Source organism: Tursiops truncatus, chromosome 20 (assembly GCF_011762595.2).
Source record: "Tursiops truncatus isolate mTurTru1 chromosome 20, mTurTru1.mat.Y, whole genome shotgun sequence".
Classification (NCBI taxonomy): domain Eukaryota; kingdom Metazoa; phylum Chordata; class Mammalia; order Artiodactyla; family Delphinidae; genus Tursiops; species Tursiops truncatus.
The window spans coordinates 36,000,399-36,013,156 of NC_047053.1; the positions used below are offsets into that span (position 1 = coordinate 36,000,399).

Sequence of the window (12,758 nt, forward strand, 5' to 3'; positions counted from 1 at the left end):
AACTGCCCTGCCTTCTAGAAGTCTGGGCTTTAGCTACTGGATTACAGTGACAGAGAGGCTTATGAAGTTGAGAAGACAGAGAGTATAAATGTCATGAATTCCTCAGGGTTTAAGAACCAGGAAGCCAGCCCCCACGCTCCACAGGAATCTGAGATTTGCTCGCCTGCATTGCTGCAGATTTGCACTACAAGAATGATGTTTTCAAATGAATAAACCAGTGCTTGCCGATTTAGAGAGCGGCATCACAGTGAGTCCCTGTGGTAACTATCCTTTTTCCTGTTTCTGTAGCAGACATCTAAAAGGGGAGCCCTGAAAGTCTTGATCAGGACTGAGTTTAACACTGTGTACTACTTCGGAGCAAGAAACCCAGATTCATAGAAACAGTGTAGAAGCAGCTGTGGTGCAAGGGCCCGCACTGGCTCCCTGCGCTTTGTGCGGGACTGGGGCAGAAGTTGGGAGTCAGGACAGTCATCTTGTGGCTGTGATTTTCCTGGTCCTTCGTGTTAGTTTAGGGGAAAGTTCTCTCATACAAAATGACTCCCAGGAGCTCTGTCAAGAATCAAAAAAATAGGAGCACGTCCGGAGCCTGTGCTCCGCAACGGGAGAGGCCACAACAGTGACAGGCCCGCGTACAGCAAAAAAAAAAAAAAAAAAAAGAAAAAAGAAAAAAATACAACAAAAGACAACCAAAACCCACTGCCAAGAGAGGATGAGGGGTCCAGCGCCTTTGTTGTCTTTGCCTGCAGAGGCCAGACAGGAGGGCCTTTGCTGGCCCTGCTGCCAGCCAGAGCCTAACCATGCTGCCTCCCATGGGCCCTGAATCTGAGGCACCTGGAAGGGTTATTAGCAGGATTGGAACTCATCCCTCTGCTGGGACTAGATCATAATTACAGTAATTTTCTAACAGAGCTCGGCAGTAGGACTGTTTAATCAGCATCTGACTCCCTTGTGCCCCCAGCCCTCATCGCTCAAGGAGAGGAGTGGGATGGCTCTTAAAGAGACAGTGCCGGGGCTTCCCTGGTGGCGCAGTGGTTGAGAGTCCGCCTGCCGATGCAGGGGACACGGGTTCGTGCCCCGGTCCGGGAAGATCCCACATGCCGCGGGGCGGCTAGGCCCATAAGCCATGGCCGCTGAGCCAGCACGTCCGGAGCCTGTGCTCTGCAACGAGAGAGACGACAGTGAGAGGCCCACATAACGCAAAAAAAAAAAAAAAAAAAAAAAAAAAAAGAGACAGTGCCGGCCTTTCAGCACTGCTAACAGATGTGCCCTAATTGGTAGAATATATCTAAGTCTCATAGCTTATAGCAGGCAGGTTAAATTGCCTCCAACAAACCAACACAGGTTCTCACCTGGGCCTTCTGCTACAGGGCTTCGGGTCAGGCTGCTGGTGGGCCTGGTTTCCCACACCAACAAGGCCACCAGGGGAAGGGACACACACAGGGCTAGTATACCACCACAATGAGGAGCCTGCACACAGCAATGAAGACCCAACGCAGCCAAAAATAAATAAATAAATTTATTTTTTTAAAAAAAGATGCATATGAAACTTATTATGTTCACACAAGAAAACCCATCTCCTCCTACACACACACACACTTCCACCAAACAAAAGGAAACCCATGAGATTGGGATCACTTATCCTGGGTAACAGATGACTAGACTTGGACCACGAAACTAGCTGTCGGAAGAAAGGTGACTAGGGAATTCCCTGGCAGTCCAGTGGTTAGGACTCTGTGCTTCCACTGCAAGGGGCACAGGTTCAATCCCTGGTCAGAAAACTAAGATCCCACATGACGCATGGCACAGCCAAAAAAAAATTAGGTAACTATAAGTCAGGCACAGAACCTACTTCAAACCAAAAATACTTCCATTCTACAAAACAACTCAGTAGGCCGCTCCCCCTAGTAGTTCCCTATCTTCCCTACAGAGGTCATCGGTGGCAGCCCTTAGTACACACAGGGACAGAGCAAAATGGGAGACAGGCAGATGGCACTGCCTAGATGAAGAGGAAAATCCATCTTTGCTGTTTTTCTGGTAATTCCAGGCCCATAGAAAAACTCTTCCCCTCTCAGGACATCTCCTTCCATGGTCTACACTCAACTCTGCACAAGACAGTGCAGGGACGGTGCCTGGCCTTAGATTAACTGAGGTGCTGTTGTATGCACTGATGATAATGGATCATTAAAAAAAGCCAAGAGGGCTTCCCTGGTGGCGCAGTAGTTGAGAGTCCGCCTGCCGATGCAGGGGACACGGGTTCGTGCCCCGGTCCGGGAAGATCCCACATGCCGCGGAGCGGCTGCGCCCGTGAGGCATGGCCGCTGAGCCTGCGCGTCCAGAGCCTGTGCTCCGCAACGGGAGAGGCCGCAACAGTGAGAGGCCAGCGTACAGCAAAAAAAAAAAAAAAAAAAAGCCAAGAGTCAGAAAAATTGCATCTGTGTCTTTGAGCAGCTCCTGCTGTCCCAGCAGCCTACCCTGCTGGCAGAATTAGCTGCTGAGCACCAACTCCAGGAAGAAAAGGAGTGAACAGAAGAAGGCCAACCCAGCTTGCTGTTTTTTGGCTGCGTAGGGAATTGACACAGACCACCTCCGGCTCCTGTCTGGAAGTTTTGAAATCAGAGAGCTTCAAGCACAGCTGGGTTCACAGCTGCACCATTTGGAGCATTGGACTCATTAATATTCATGAGTCATTCCCACCAATCGGCAGAGCGGATACCATTAGCTTAGCATCTGTCGGGTTTTTGTGAGGTTTGTGTATGGAGTTTTTTCCCCTTTTAAATGAACTTCTTTTGACATTTTGGATTTGCCTCTGTAGGTTTTCTATCCTCGCCTTGCTCTGCTGCATCATATAAAGGAGAGACCCAGGGGAGGCGGGCAGGAAAGAGAAATGAGTCCCAGCGAGGGCTCCGCATCTGCCTGTTGACAAACTTTATTTCTCTTTCAGCACCTGGCACCTCAGACAGGCTGCAAGGACGGAAGCAGCATCAGGTAAATTATACCTAACAAGGTTCGTGCCCATAACTGTGAGAGGAGCTGGATCCTGACTCTTTGGAAGGCAATTCTTCCTCCAGTGGTGAACTTGAGCTGCACACACAGTACAGGAGAGCTGCCGTGCACGGTTCTGAACCATTATTTCCACGCTGATAAATTCATGATTTATGAAAGTAACTACTGCCAGCCCTCACTCCCTCCTCCACTGCTACAGCTTGTTAGACACCAACTGCAACAACAGTCTTAAATACTTGAATTTTATTTCAAGCCAAAACCCCTCAACTCTGAACTAAATGCCATGACAGTCCCATAGCATAGGCTGGTAGTAAAAGAGCCCAGAGACAGGGTGCGATGGCCAGAGGAGGGAGAAGCGGGCAAGAAGGGGAAGAACCACACACACAAACCCAAGGGCAGGGCAGGGCAGAATGCCAGCGGCACTCATCTCCTACCAGCTCTGGCTCTCAGAGGAGAGAATTACGGCAGCAGGAGGGCAGAATGCCTCATTGTCTGAAGGAAGGCGTGTTGTTCCTCATCTCCATCCCCAGAGCCCTCTCTCCAGGCAGAAACAAAGCCCCTGCACCCCACTGGATTGAACATACGGCAACACAGCAACACAGCGGAGGGACACGTGGTGGCTGAAGCCTGGGGGCAGGGAGCTGTTACTAAGGGAGAAGAAAAGGATTCAAAAAAGAAAGGAGCCCATGCTTACCCTGCAGAGAACACAGACGCGTCTCCGCTTTATAACCAGAGAGACGGTGACAGCCCAGGGCATCCTTTCCAAAACAAAGCCCCTGAACTGGTCCCTTTCCTATGGCTGTGACCAAACCCTTCTCTTTCGTGGATGGCCATGAGCTATTTCATGGGTCTTGGCCCCATAAAGCCAGGCCGAGGTCCTGGGATGTGCAGGAAACCCCAGTGACAGGAGTCACAGCACCGTTCCATTCAGTGGTATTAGTGGAGGAAAAGCAAGGAGGTGGGAGAATATTTACCTCCCTGTCCATGCAAGGAGGTAGGCAAGAAGCCAGCCTCCCAGAAACTAAGTGCTCCAGGGGCTGCAGCAAAAATAGAGCCCGTGGGAATACAATGACACAAGCATTTCTGTTGAACAATATTCAATATGGCAGCTGAAAATCTGCCACCTACAGGTCCCCAAAACCAGTCACCTGAGACAGTGCTCCTAGGCCTGTTAACAAACATCTAAAGAAATTCAGCTCCCAGAAGAGTAAATATGGGGTTTGGTTCAGAACCAACAACCCCTGCGCCTTGTGCTTAACTTATAAACATCCGCACAGTGTCTATTTCTATGGAAGAAGCCTGACGAGTTGTCACCGACCTCCACGCAACCAACGCGAGCAGAGGCCACGGTAAGACACGAAGCAGCCCAGCCTCCCCACCACTGGCCTGGGCCCAGCCCCACCCGAGCAAGTCTCCCGGCCCACATCTCCTTCATCCGCCTCAGAGCAGAACCCAGAGCTCCAAGCAGAGCTCACTTTTCCAAAACTGTTGTTTCCAACTGACCAGGATCCAAACGCACTGCACGGTCCCCTCCCATGGCCCTCCTCACAGGCTGAGGAGCAGAGATTCCCTCATCAGGTCTTGCAAAACCACAGCATGACGGAAAGGAGGGAGGTGGGAGAGGGGGGCTCTCCAAGGAAGGAGCCTCAGAGTCAACAGCAGGAGCCCACACCTCGAAACTGTCCTTTTCTTCCCCGGGAGGCGGTGAGAGAGAGCTCCTCCTGCCCGATCTTGGGAGAAAGCAGCAACTGGAAAAGAGAGGGAAAGGGAAACGAAGGGCATGAACAGGTAAACAAAAATGAATGGACAACAGCAGGAGGTCTCTCCATACAAATAAATATTATTCGGCCGTAGAAACGAATTAAGTGCTGATACACACTACAACACAGACACACCGTGAAAATGTACTAAATGAAAGACGTCAGTCACAAAAGACCACGTACCGTATGACTGACTCTGTTTCTGTGAAATATCCAGAATATGCAAATCCATAGACAAGTAAAGTAGACACTGGTTGCCAAGGGCTGGGGGTTGGGGAAAATGGGGAGTCACAGCTAATGGGCACAAGGGGGTGATGAAAACATTCTAGAATTGACTGTGGTGATAGACGGCTGAACAACTTCATGAATAAACTAAAACTACTGAATTGTACACTAAAAGGGTGAACTTTATGTATGTAAATATATCTCAATAAAGTTGTTATTTAAAGAAAATGGGGGGGACTTCCCTGCCGGTCCAGTGGTTAAGAATCCGCCTGCCAATGCAGGGGACATGGGTTCGAGCCCTGGTCCGGGAAGATCCCACATGCCATGGAGCAACTAAGCCCGTGCACCACAACTACTGAGCCTGCGCTCTAGAGCCCGCGAGCCACAACTACTGAGCCCATGTGCCACAACTACTGAAGCCCACGCACCTAGAGCCCGTGCTCTGCAACAAGAGAAGCCACCGCAATGAGAAGCCAGCACACCCCAACAAAGAGTAGCCCCCCGCTCGCTGCAACTAGAGAAAGCCCGCGCACAGCAATGAAGACCCAACGCAGCCAAAAATAAATAAATTTAATAAATTAAAAAAAGAGAGAGCTCTAATGCTATTTAAAAAATTAATTAATTAAAAAAATAACAATGCACTTTATTAAAAAAAAAAAAGTAAAAGAAAACGGGGGTTGGGGGAGAGGATAAAGAACAAAACAAAAAGAAAGCCTTCTCTTCTTTCTCCTCAGGTTCCAATAGGAGAGCACGCTCCCCAGGGATGAGTTAGTAAAGAAACAAGACCTTTGTGCATGGAATGAAAGAACCATGCACAAGGAGGCCAAGGCCCTTCTGAAAGGCCAGTGACGCTGTGACCTTACTGCTTTCTCTACCAATGGACACCTCACTGGCCCAGGTTACAATAATCCTAGCCACTGGTGTCTCAAAATAGAGCACTTCAGTTACCTCTTAGGCTGGTCTCCTTTAGCCAGGTGAGTGGAGCCCCGCCTCTCTTCCTGGGCCCAGCCACAGTTTGACATAGCATAGCGAAGAATGGCATCGGAAACGGACATGGGGCTTCGGCCCTGGACACAGGCTTCTATCTCAGGCACCGAGAGCTGGCTTTGCAGGAAGAGGTGTAACTGGCTGTCTGACAGGAGGACCACACTCTGCAGGACCCTGGGGAAAACACAGGTAGGGCAACACAGAGCATCACCCCGAGCAGTGGCTCTCCCCAGCCCCATCCTCTGAAGGCCTTGTGGCTTGAGTGAGCACTGAAGGCACAAGGGTGCAAGAAAGGCATCTGACACAAATGTGCCTGTATGTTCACAGGGGCCATCCTGCCCGGCACACACACCTCACCCCCCGGCCCCTCCCCAGGAAGCAAGTGCTAGCCCGCCAAGTCCACTCACTTTTCGAGAAAGTGCTGCAGACCTTGTCGTCGCTTCTCAATGAATTCATCTGAGCTGCCAAAGAAGGTTGACTTCCCAGGAAGTTCAGGTACAGGCCTGTGGGATCACATAATGTAACACGCCCAAGATAAGTAACATCCAAGACAGTCATTCCAGTCCCTGATCAAGGAAATCCCCTAAAAAGAGGCACAAATCAATACAAACAGCATTTAGTAAGGTGGCAGGGGAAGGAGACTAACACTGACTTGACTGCATGAGTGTGTCAGGCACTCTAAATGTTTTAATTTAACCTTACTTCGTTTAATACTCCCCAAAACCCCATGAGAAAGATATTAGTGTCCCCATTTTAGTGGTAAGGAAATAGAAACAGAGAAGTTAAGTAAATTTCCCAGTGTCACACAGCTAGTAAGTAAGCAGCAGAGTTGGTATTTGAACCAAGTCTATGACTTAAAAACTCCATGCTGCTAGATTACACTGTTTACAAAACCCATTCCCACCATCAACTATTACTGAAAAAGGAAGAAACTTGGACACAGAGACACGGAGAATGCTGGGTCCTTCTGTGTAAATTAAGACTACCTTCTCCAGCCCTGGAAGGTCACATGCTTGGAATTTTCTGAAAGTAGTCGAGTTGCAGCAAATCATCCACAAACTCTTCAAGCCTCCCTAGCCTCTCCTGTGAAGCATGGCACATGCTTTAAAAATGGCAGGCCAGGGCTTCCCTGGTGGCGCAGTGGTTGAAAGTCCGCCTGCCAATGCAGGGGACACAGGTTCGTGCCCCGGTCCGGGAAGATCCCACATGCCGTGGAGCGGCTGGGCCCGTGAGCTGTGGCCGCTGAGCCTGCACTTCCAGAGCCTGTGCTCCGCAACGGGAGAGGTCACAACAGTGAGAGGCCCGCGTACCGCAAAAAAAAAAAAAAAAATGGCAGGCCAGACTAGAGGATGCAGGGTCTGTTCAGGGGAAGTTCCAACTGGCTAATTAGGGCCTGACCCATGACAATGGCCTCATCAGTCCCACATGTTAACTAACTGGCTACGTCATCAACAAGGTCACCAGAGCATTCAGTGGCCACACTGTGGTGGAATCACTGTCCTAAACTGTCTCAAGTTTTAGGACTTATTTGAAGTATGCAGGTGAGGAGTGAACACTACTGCTTTTCCTAAGGCTCTCAGTCTGTTATAACTCTGGATAGAGGTCTCTACACAAAAAAGAAAAAAATAATCACTATTTTTATATATCAAATGGACGGGAACACCACCTGTCAATTTATTCCAGATGCTAAAAAGCTTCTCACAACCAGTGAAGCACACTTAAAAAGCCAGCAGTACCTTTCTTTAGCCCTAAACTATTTAGCCCTATGCATGTTAAAAAAGAAAAATATTTTTTAGATTTATTTGGCTTTGTTAGGTCAAAATATTAGAAATAAGAACGCTGTCTTACTTTTTTCACTGACTTGAAAACATAATTTAAGAATACATTTCTCAATGTCCTCAGTACCTGGCAAGTTGCCAAGCTTTTTTCATTGTAAATTCCAGTTGCCAAGTAAGCACCTAAAAAGCCAGTCTCAGACCCAAGAAGAAAACAAGAGCAAACTCACACTAAACCAGCGTTTCTCTGTAGCTGCTTTCTCAGCCACACAAACTCTCGGTAGCGGCGACGCACACAGGATGTCTTAGCAGTAAAAGCCTTGCTGTTGGTCTACAGGAGGCAGCACATGAAAAGGCTTTAGTGGAAAAAGCCCAAGTTCACGTGAACTCCCCATCGTCACTCTCACTAAGGACCCAAGCCACCAGGCCACAGTCCTGATCGAGGGCTCCAAGCAGAGCAAGATGCCACCAGGCAGCCTGAAAACAACTCTCAGGCAAACCCCAGGCTCTCTTTCCTCTCCTCCCTCCTTTACTTCTGTCAAAACATCCATAAACAGATTCTGCCTCAAGACTGGCCCTCAGCCCTGGAGGGTGCTGACCCCAATATCAAAATTGGATGCACTTACATGAAGGAATATCTTATAATCCACGTAAGAATTCCAGGAGCCCTCATTCTGCACGCGGGGGTCCTGAACACGCACAGTGATCACCTCCTGGAGGGAAGAAATGCTTCTTCAGCTTCAGCACAGCCACACAGTAAGGTGGCCTCGACACAAAGGCTGCCAGATTTTTCCACTCAACACCAACTTTCATTCATTTGTTCATTTATTCATTCAATTCAGCAAATATTTATTGACCACCCTGTATGTGGCAGGCACTGTGCTAAGGCACTAGGGTAGAACAAGAACAAGAGACAAAAAGCTTTGCCCTTATGAAGCTTACATTCTAGTACATTCCAATGAATGGAAAAGTTAGTGAAAATGGAACCTCATTTCCCAGTAATGCCTTTACTACTGATTTCCCTCCTCTGGCTTGACCCTGAGCTCATCAGAACCACCAAGATATTAGTGTCAGAAGGACACCACCAAGCAATATCTGAATCTCCCAATCCCCTCAAACATTTACCCACCTGTTGCCCAGAGACCACATGCTTACCTCCTGCTCTTGGTTCTCCAACATTCTACACCAAAAGCCCATTGGAAGAAAACATCTGATGAGGGACAGAAGACACAGGATCAATCACTGTTAGTATGCGTCTACTCTTCTCTCTCTTGGCCAGGGCAAAACCCTGAAAATTTTTTTTTTTTTTTTTTGCGGTACGCGGGCCTCTCACTGTTGTGGCCTCTCCCATTGTGGAGCAACAGGCTCCGGACGCGCAGGCTCAGCGGCCATGGCTCACGGGCCCAGCCGCTCCGTGGCATGTGGGATCTTCCCGGACCGGGGCACAAACCCGTGTCCCCTGCATCAGCAGGCGGACTCTCAACCACTGCGCCACCAGGGAAGCCCGACCCTGAAAATTTTTAATCGACACCCCCCTGGGGAAATCCAGGCAACTTTTTTGTTCTTGTGTAAAACTTAAGAGGAAGGAAAAAAAGTCCCCTACGTGAGCTAGGTGCCAAGCTAAAAGCCCTGGAGGATTTGCCTCCCTTCTCAGACCATGGCGGGGACCCTGAACCAGGCCACCTCTAGCCAAAACATGTTCAGGTCTACACACTGTCGCCTCAGGCAGCCAGAAAAGGCAGGCTGAGTCATAAAACCTTTCTGCCTGAGAACTGCAGGCACAGCAGTGTCTGTGGGCACACACAGCACAGCTCTCTAAGTGAACCTAACATTGCCCCCTCCCAGCTGTTTAGAGACAACCAAAACCCCACAAACGCCTTTGCTCCTAAGTCTCTCTTTGTCTTGCTAAGCACAGTCACCGCCCCAGAGACAGATCTCAGAGTTGGAGAGTTCCGGGGGCACCTGAGTGGGTTGCCCAGTTGTGACCTTCCCTTATCTAATCCCATCTCCAGAACCCAAGCCAATGGTTCTGATCATTTCCTCTCTCGACATGCGGTTTATACCACTGCCCAAGCACCCCACAGCTGCACAAGTGGACTCAGGATGTTTTCCACTCCTTTGCAAAGATTCATTAAAGCCTAAGCCACTGATTGCCCCCAGTGTGGCAGTTTACATGTGCAGCAACATCGCCCACTCCAGCAAGGGGACCATGAAGGCTGCAGCACAGGGTTACTCAAGTCCAAAGGGGCCCATGATGTCACCTTCTGTTAAAATACAGCACTGATCTTTTTACTCCTAGAACCACTCCAACAGCATCCACTCTGGCTGCCGCCTCCACCCCATTCTCCTCTCTTAAGAGTGGAACAATAAGGTTTAATTTCCCTTTCCAATTTACCTTGAAATGAAAACTGACTTCAGCCAATATGTACTGCCAACAAATGATCCAGGCTGGCTCCTGGGAAAACAAGACTATCTCTGAGCTCTCCCTCTCCTCTCCCCATGCCCATTTACACACCCACTCATTTTTACAGTCCCACAATTAATTTTAAACACATTCTCTTATTAGTTCTGCCTTACCGTTAGAAGAGTGTGTAATGAATTTCCTTATGTTGTGCTCACACGGCTAACATTTCAAGAGAAGGGGAACTCATTTACACCATAAAATTAGCAGAGCACACAGCTTTTCCAATCTTTTTCAGTACACCAGAAGGTCTCTTCACACACAGACACTGCACGCAGAGATGAAGCTGCATGATATATGACAAAATTGGGCTACACAGTCGAGTAAACTGGAAATTCTGTGGTTGCAATGCCATCTTCAACAGTATTCTTGCTGACATTCTGATTTTTCAGCTGATGCAGTCACCACTGCAAAGGGGTCCTGAACTGAAAGGCGAGAAATCCCAATTCCGTAACAACTGATGTATAACATCCTGGATGTAAGCAAATGGCTGTGATCAAAAAGAGCAGGCCAACTCACTGTGAACAATTAACCTCCTAAGATTTAAACAAAAATTGTTTTTCTCTTCTCTTTTTAGGCATTCGGTAACTTGCCAGCACAGGAGCAGAGTTAAATACACTGAAGTGTCTTTCCACAAAAGTAACCATAGGAGACATGATGACAAGGAAATCCACTCCTCAGTACAGCTCACACAACTCCAGTGCCTTGAAAGGTTTGCCAAATTCAGAACCATAATTTACTAACGAAATGGTCATCATTCTCAGGCTCAAGAAGAGTTTGCCTAAGGCTCCGAGAGCAAGCTCCTCTCCTTTGGGGCTTATACCACTTAGAAACAAACAGCTATAAACTGGCTTTAAAAAAAAAGCCTAGGACCCCCCAAGACGCTATATACTTAAAACTAAGTTTAAAGGGCACTAAAAATGTTTCAATTGTAACTTTCCTTAAAAACAATGGAACAAACACAAAAACCTATACTTCAAGTAATAATTTCTAGCAACTACTATTCTCCCAGCTCCCTCCCTGGGTGCCACTCCTCAGGAGGAAATGAAGCTCATTTCTATCCTTGGAGGGGAAGGAGGAAGTTCTTAATTTTAGCAGTATGATCTGGGAGATGCATCCATGTGTCATCCAACTAAGGATAGAGTCAGTGATCCTCTCAGCTACTTAATGCAACTCACTCAGCGCTAGTTACATTTCCTGGGCCCTTTCAATCACATGTGAAGTTTCCTTTACTTTCTCCACCTGTACCAGCACCAGTATCTCCGGGTAAAATCCAGCTGTTTGCTGTTTACAAAGTAGATTCCTTGTAAAGCTTTCCTATGTCTAAACAATTCAAGGCAGCAGTTCAAGGCTTTCGCTCCACCATTTTCACTCCCATTTAAACTACTTAAAGAGACATGTTAAAAAAAAATCAGGTGGTAACTTTTATATTGAGCCACCGAGACTCCCATCCTTTCTTACTCATTCTTCAGCCCTTTGGTGCCGGATGGCAACTCAAAAAGCTCTCCTTCCGAAACATCCACAGGTGGTAGAAGCAGCTCCCCTGTCTGACCAAGCTCTGCCTATTCTCAGCTATTCTTTGCTCCATTCTTTTGTTCATGTGTAACTTGCCAGTCTTTCCACTTGCAGGTTAAGTAACAAGGCAACCACAATCTAGCACAAGAGCCTTCTGTGTCCCCGTAAAATACCTGCCATTACTCCTAGTCCTAGTGTTTGGGTAAATGTAGCCAAACTCTTTTACTCCGGCCACACACACACACACACACACCGTACTCCTAACGAACTAGGAGCAAAAAGGCCATGTGGTTCTTATTCCCCTTTGCCTACTAAACTTGGGGAGTGGGAAGGAAAGATGCTTTATACTTTAAAAATAAATGGAAAAGCCGGGTTTCCTTCCTTGGATCCCAAGTAAGCACCCGCCTTCATCCCGGTAGGTGAGACCGCTCGTTCCCTAGGATGGCCAGCGAGGTCGCCACCCTAAGCGCCACTGCTGACGCTCAAGCCCGCAGCCTGAGCGTAGCGCCCACGCCCCCTCACCTGAGAGCAGCACCCACTCCCCGCGGCCCCGCCCACGCCCCCTCACCTGAGAGCAGAACCCACTCCCCACAGCAACACCGCCAGTGCCCCACTATACAGTAAGACTCTAGGCTTCTTCTTCCGGGTGAGCGGCCGGCGCCCCGGTGCACGACGGGAGAAGGTTGCCGGCACGCCAATCCCGGGTGCCCAGGACGCCCGGCCCCCGCAGGCCAGGGCTCTTAGTGGCAGCCCCGCTCCCGGGGCGGAGCGCTCGACCCCGCCCAGGCCCTGGTTGGAGTCGGGATCCCGCTCTCACTTGGGACGCTGCTCGGTGGACGCGGGCGAGGGAGGAGAAGGGGCTCTGACGTCCAATCCGGAGCCGCGTCCCTCCCATTGTTGTCAGGCCCAGCCAATCAGCGGCCAGGAAGCGTCCCTAGAGGTCCTAAAGTGGGTCTGAGGGCAGAGATGGTGCTGAGAGTGGGAGGGTTCTGAGCGTGGAAGCCACGCGAAATCTGTAGAGTCCCCGGGGAA

At 49.1% G+C, this 12,758-nt stretch overlaps 1 protein-coding gene across 9 annotated transcripts; it reads right to left on the reverse strand.

Moving 5' to 3' along the window:
* Nucleotides 1–912: 912 nt before the first annotated feature.
* Nucleotides 913–12,452, reverse strand: SNX11 (sorting nexin 11). Of its 9 annotated transcripts, none has more exons than XM_073798064.1 (10): nt 12,295–12,450; nt 10,328–10,497; nt 10,146–10,205; nt 8,906–8,960; nt 8,377–8,463; nt 7,981–8,081; nt 6,383–6,478; nt 5,937–6,149; nt 4,676–4,751; nt 913–1,158 (listed from the first exon to the last, which is right to left on the reverse strand). In XM_073798064.1, exons 4-10 carry the CDS (start codon nt 8,945–8,947, stop codon nt 931–933), a joined length of 843 nt encoding a protein of 280 aa, XP_073654165.1. In that variant the 5' UTR covers nt 8,948–8,960; nt 10,146–10,205; nt 10,328–10,497; nt 12,295–12,450; the 3' UTR covers nt 913–930. The 9 variants fall into 9 exon arrangements, with proteins under 9 accessions (XP_073654165.1, XP_019780501.2, XP_019780505.2 ...); XM_019924942.3 differs by having other exon boundaries at nt 10,328–10,683; XM_019924946.3 differs by lacking the exon at nt 10,328–10,497.
* Between the last annotated feature and the right edge of the window lie 306 nt (nt 12,453–12,758).

What these genes read in the sequence shown, in the direction of transcription:
- SNX11 (XM_019924947.3), bottom strand. Translation starts at nt 8,947, where the DNA reads ATGGGCTTTTGGTGTAGAATGTTGGAGAACCAAGAGCAGGAG. An exon ending in CAGAGAAACGCTGGTTTAGT is followed by an intron (nt 6,479 to 7,980) that starts GTGAGTTTGCTC and finishes GTGATCCCACAG; the next exon opens with GCCTGTACCTGAACTTCCTG. An exon ending in AAGAAAAGGACAGTTTCGAG is followed by an intron (nt 1,159 to 4,675) that starts GTGTGGGCTCCT and finishes CTCTCGTTGCAG; the next exon opens with AGCACAGGCTCCGGACGTGC.